Source organism: Emydura macquarii, unplaced genomic scaffold, assembly GCF_026122565.2.
Source record: "Emydura macquarii macquarii isolate MOO-44397 ecotype Brisbane River unplaced genomic scaffold, CSIRO-AGI_Emac_v2 contig_968, whole genome shotgun sequence".
NCBI lineage: Eukaryota > Metazoa > Chordata > Testudines > Chelidae > Emydura > Emydura macquarii.
The window spans coordinates 12,692,812-12,698,811 of record NW_027131105.1 but is presented as its reverse complement, the minus strand read 5'-3'; the positions used below and the strand labels follow the sequence as shown (position 1 = coordinate 12,698,811).

The following is a 6,000-nucleotide window of genomic DNA, read 5'->3' as shown; positions in this document are numbered from 1 at the left end:
GTGAGGCTGCTTCCCTGCCTTTGAGATCCTAGGCTATGAGCTGCAGATAAACTGCTTCCTTGTCTTTGACATCCTATATTTAGAGCCCCAAGCAAACACAAAACATGTATCCGCATCCAATCCGCAAAAATGGTCTGCAGATATCTGCGGATTTGCAGGGCCAAAAACTGGTGGCCACTATAAGAAACCAAAACTATGAAAAGAGCTGATAGGAAAGATTTAGTGAACCTCTATAAGAAACTTAGAATAGCATCATCAGAATATGAAGCAGCCCCAGCCCGTAAACAGGTAAGTATGAGCAGAAGAAAGTAAGCAACTGATGGGCTTTGAAAAGGGGAATGTGAAGGTCAAGTCATTTTATCAGTATGAGTATTGCAAGTCGAATGCCTTACCTGGAAATCATTGTGTGTCAGCAAGAGACCAAAGAATAGCAGAGCCCATCTTCCATCTTGGCTACGGCAACATTCTCATCACTGGCCTCTCCCAATACATACATCCCACTTCTCTCTGATGCATTTGAATACAACTGATAGGATCATCTTCCTGGCCCATTCTGCCAACATCCCTCCCCTTTTTGAATCTCATCAGGACCTTCATAACTTGTCTACTCTGTCTTGTCACATCACCTCATCTACTCTGCCAGCTTTACCTGCACGTTTGTCAGCTGCTTCCACACACCCATCTTAGCATTTTCTTTCATGCTGCCCCTTTTGCATGACTCTCTCCATGAATTGATCCATAAGGCCATTACCCTTCTCCTCACTTAAATCCCTCAAGACCGACCTTTACTGACAAATACAATAAATCAGCCAATCAGTGATGGTTCGATTGTGCATCATTGGGGAGAGCGGATATTATACATTTTTAAAAACTGAAGATTTGGCATCATTGGGTCATTCAATAATTAATCTCTAACTTGGTGATCTTACTTTGTTACTCTTGTTGTCTTCCCTCCACTTTGTCACACTTGCTTGTTGCCTCGTCTCAAATTAGATTTTAAGCCCTTTAGGGGATGGGTTTTCATATTGTGCAGCAAAGCTGTGTATTAACCCTTTGAGGGGTTGTTATTCATGCTTTGGTTCAATCTATTTTATGGTAATATTGTACAGATTATCCAAATGGGGCTATTTACCCACATGAGATTTGTAGAAAAAAGATCCTGAATTACTATAAAAACAATTTACTGGATATTTTTAGTAAGATCATTTATTTACCCCTCAATATCCAGTTATCAAACCCAGTTTTTGTACTATGACTGGGAACTCTGATCTCTTTCCTTCCTAATCACCAACGACACCATCATCATTTACAATGAACAAAAAGAATTTTATTGAAACATATACACACAGGAGATAACAGAGGTATTTGAATCATCAAATATGGAATGCTTAAGAAAGAGTTAAAATAAATAAGGATACCAAGATTTGCCAGTGCTAGGTCCAGCACCATTGTAAGTAAATGCCCTCCTCTGAACAAGTCTGACTCTGATGGGACCATCCCAGCAGAGATTACTACCACTAGAAAGTGGCTAATTATTTTGGAATACAAAGAGTCACTATAGTGCTTTCTACTGATGCTCATTCAAACTGTTTATTCGCTGCTTTCGTCTCTTATTTCTTTAATAATACCTATTAAGTTCTGAAGTCCAAAAACATAACCCGTGTCTTGGCCCTCATGTACCACACTATCCTCCCCATAGTACTTGCAGGTTGTGTGGGCAAAGTCTATCATACGCACATCAACAGTACTAGCAGTGGGCTTGTATGCATATGCTCCTGCTGATTCATCCGAAGACTCCTCTGAGAGATCCTCTAAGTCCTCTGGGTCTGAGTCCACAGCCACTTCCTGCAACTCCTTGCCATCATAAATGATGAGCAAGGAGCTGGAATAGAAACGGTAAGACTCCTGTTTTTCTAAGACAGATTTGAGTTCGGTCAATTTCTTTATAACCGGTTCAAAGAGTTCTCTGCGCAGGTATTTGCCATTATGAAAGAACTGGTAAAGTGCTTCTTTAAATCCTTGGACTGAAAGTTTTCGCCCATGGTATTTATTCATGAACATTAACTGACCAGTGCCCGTCTGGTAGACCTGCATAGGAGAGAGAGAGAAACAAAAGGAATGGTTGGATTGCCAGCAATGGTAACTCTGAATCACACCCCAGAAAAATTTAACAATGTCCTGGCAGAGAAGGAAAGTTTTATCAAGATGATGTGTTCGTCTCTTAAAACAGCTCTTATGCAGTTGGAGGGAAAAGCATCCTAGCAACCCACAGGCCCACCAATATCTGAGGTATTGCTAGTCACAAAGGAAACTGAAAATTCCTCAGGTTTAGACTTGATCTTTTCCATGTTGAAAAAAAAGAATGAATAGTTTCAGTCAGATTAGGAAGGCTGAAGCCAAGATTTCCGAAGTCAAGTTTCAACATGTAAGGCAGCCACTCCGTATCACTTATTCCATTAGTGACCACTATACTGCCTCTGCTGGCAGCCTTACCAAACCTATTCCCAGAACTGCTCCAAGTCTGAATGACAGCAGTTGTCCACATGCAACACTGAAGCAAGCCCTCATAAAGGAGAAGAAAAGGGAATTTTTAACAATCAGCAGTCATTGCTTTTCCCTACAAATTGAGAACGTCGTTTACATCAAACCAACAGATCAGGTGGAGTCTATATTTAAAGATCGCAGACTTGTAAATGGAACAATCACCCTCTACAGCTCTGTATGTTTCTCCAGCAGAGGCCTCTATGTTTGAAGAGCACACACTCTAAATGGGCTGGAACAGGAAACCAGAACCTTTACCCCAGCTGAGCACCAATATGGCGGTGAACAAATGTGGCACCCATCCCCATCATCTCTGCTGACTGGTTCTCTGTTCTTGATATAGGAGTTTAAGCAGTGAGCTGAGTACCAGTCACAGGAATATTCACTCTACCAAGCAGAGCAGGGAGTGCTGAGTGAACAAATCTGGCACTGGGGGAGTCTACTGGATGGGAAAGGAGGTACCACACAGAACTGCAGGACAGAATTTTTGTGAATGGCACTGGGTAGAGAAGACGTTTTCTCCACCTACTCAGGGCACCAGGAAGAAAAAACATGCCCTCTCCCTACCAACATCTAAGGATAAAAAGGGAGAGGCTTAACTCTCCCACACAGCAGCTGGAAGGGGAAGAACAGACAGCCCTCACCCCACCTCACAGCAACAGCGGCGAAGGAAGGAGGAAGACAGATCAGAGATTCGCTCAACCCTCCTAGCAAACAAGTGAGAGTAGAGTGCCCTTCCATCATCAGTTGTAGGGGGTTAGGTATAGCAGTTGAGATTTGTTAGGAGAATACCATCGCTTCCTTCCACCTATTAATTCCTAAACAAATAAACTGTTTCTATGATGTCTAACTTATAGGGACCGGAGTAAGACTCATCCCTCTAGTATCGCTCGAGACCTGGGACATCCTTTCGTGCCAGCACTCCAATGCAGTGCTGGTTCTTCAACACCGCTGGAGCACCAATGAAGCAGTTAAGGCATTTCATAGGCCTCAAATAAGTCACTCAGTTGCCAGAGAATGATATGTAAATTGCAGGGTATTACTTTAACTGAAAGCCTAAGCTGCTCCCTCATTGTATCTGCACTGTAATCTTATCACTCATATTTAATGATCAACTTCTTGTTTGCACATTATACAAAGTTTACTTTCAGTAGTGAAAAGAATCCAGACTTTCCAAGTTCCCAGGATAACACTAACTGTAAGAGTTGCTGCTGCTGTTCTAAGACCCAAATAGTAAGCTCTATGCACAGTGACAGAGAAGAAAAACAGGCTTGTTTTCTTATCTCCAGCTCACAGGACACGTTCACTGTAATTCAGAGACAGATGCAGGTTGCTATGCAGTCATTCCTCTGATTGATTAGTGACATTGGTGTGCTCTGAAGAAAGTCACCAAATTTCCTTCAATTAGAAAGGTGAATGAAAGGTAGGACATCTCAAGGATATGGGCATGAAGTGGGATGACTGGATAATAAGGAAATGTCTAGGACTACAAATGCAAATATAATGGATTAAGAAAGCAACAGAATTCATTTTCCTATTGCCGCCTTAATAACATAATGTTTGTTGTTCGTAATTGGCTGGAAATTTACTGAGCTCACATTCCTGCTATTACCAGTCACTCATACTTGTAATCCTGGAAGACACATATTTTCCTCAATTTTGAGCTGCTGAAGGCTTGTTTCCAGAAGAAAGCTAGAGTCTTTGCTAATAGCACCAAATCACAAAGATACAAGAAAGTGTTTTAAAATGTTTCTTCAGACATAACCTGTTTTATTCCCATCATGCCCATCCCTACCTGCAATCTATTTCAGACTAACCTGCATGCCACACACTCGGACCCCGATAACTGCTGAAGTACTTTGCTGACACTTCCGGATCTGATTAGCTTTCTTCTCTTCTGATGCATCATCTCCATGTTGCCGGGTTCCCATTTTAAGGTCCAACACACATGGCACTTCGTATCGAGAAGTTAGGTTTTCCAGCAAGATAAATTCTGACTGGTTAAGGGAAAAACCTTACAATAAGAAAAACAGGTTTTAAAAAGCATTCTGACAGCCCCATTCCAAGTGGAGATGGTGGTGTAGTCTCTTAGCAGTCAGTAAAAGTTAATAAAAAAAACTGAGCAACTGCTGAAAAAAGAGGCATACAAACTTTGCCCAATGATGACTACACTAGTAATTTACCAAGAATCAAAGAATTACAGCTACTTTGCATTAAACAAAGTAGATTGCACATGACCTAGTCTTTCATTTGGAGGTGATGTCTAAGGTTCCAGCTTGCATTGCTCTCTCTCAATCTACGAGCACCTCCAAATTAGAGATGAAAATCAGTAGGGGCTGCATTATTTACTAGGCTGGCCACATTCTGGCAGATCACAGTTTAATTTTAAGTTCTCCATGGAGTGAGTAAACTAGGCAGACCCTATTCCCATAAAGGGAGGAAAAATGTTTCAGTGATGAAGGCACTGGCCTGGGATTCACGAGATCTGGATTCAATTTCCTGCTCTGCCACAGACACCTGCGTGACCTTGGGAAAGTCACTAATAATCTCTCTGTGCCTTAGTTCCCCATATGTAAGACAAGGATAACACTTCCTTATCTCACAGGGGTATTAAGAGAATAAGTTAATAAATATTTGGGAAGATCTCAGATACTACAGTAATGGGGGCTCATTAAATCATCTAGCTAGGAACTTATCACTAGGTTTGTGAGGGTAGATCTTGGGAGAACTCTGCATTAATCATTCTCCATTGTTCTAATGGGTTAATTCTGTTCATGCATATACATTTTTAATGATCCAATCACCAAAATTCCTCACGTACAAGATTTCCTTCCCTAAACATGTAGGTCTTAAGATCTATGCAGTATCTGTGTCAGTTGCAAGCAGAATGTATTTAAGATTCTGTGTGTCTTATTACGGAAGAGAACCAGCATCACTCTAAAGGTTCACAAGCATATAGGCTCCTTTTGTCTTTATTGGGGTTAAGCGCGCGTGCTCTGATGGCTACACCTGCACTAATGGAACAAGGAAATCTCATTTTCCATCACATGAACAGCCCTACACACAGAGCAAACAAGCATAATCTGCTTCTGCTTTTAGGAATTTGCATTTACTAAGGATTTTCATTTTTGCCCAGCTATAAACCCAGATTAAATTTTACATTCTGTTTGCTTTTACCAAAAAATATTAGCTGAAAATAGGAAGCTGCTGGCAACAGAGGAAGACCACCCTGTACAGAAAAAGTCTGCAAAAGTATTGCTACTTTCTCACTCAAGGAATCAGTACTTTCCACCTCTGACTACTTTAATTAAAATCCAACAATCCCCTTCTATATTAGAAAAAAAGCTGAGAAGATAGCATTTTTGGAACTGTGAGGGTGGGGAAGTGGAGGCTAAATCCTTTGACATCATCCTAATATACACAACGAGTATCATAACTGCTCGTGCCAAGAAAGCAGCA

General features: G+C 41.2%; 1 protein-coding gene across 2 annotated transcripts in view; it reads right to left on the bottom strand.

Moving 5' to 3' along the window:
• Positions 1-1,305: 1,305 nt before the first annotated feature.
• Positions 1,306-6,000, bottom strand: part of IP6K2 (inositol hexakisphosphate kinase 2) — a 30,966-nt gene continuing 26,271 nt past the window's right edge. For both annotated transcript variants that reach the window (XM_067544248.1, XM_067544249.1), the window contains exons 5-6: positions 4,359-4,534; positions 1,306-2,088 (exon numbers count right to left, since the gene is read on the bottom strand). In XM_067544248.1, coding sequence (XP_067400349.1) covers positions 1,591-2,088; positions 4,359-4,534 — 674 coding nt within the window. In that variant the 3' untranslated portion in view covers positions 1,306-1,590. The remainder of the gene's footprint in view (positions 2,089-4,358; positions 4,535-6,000) is intronic.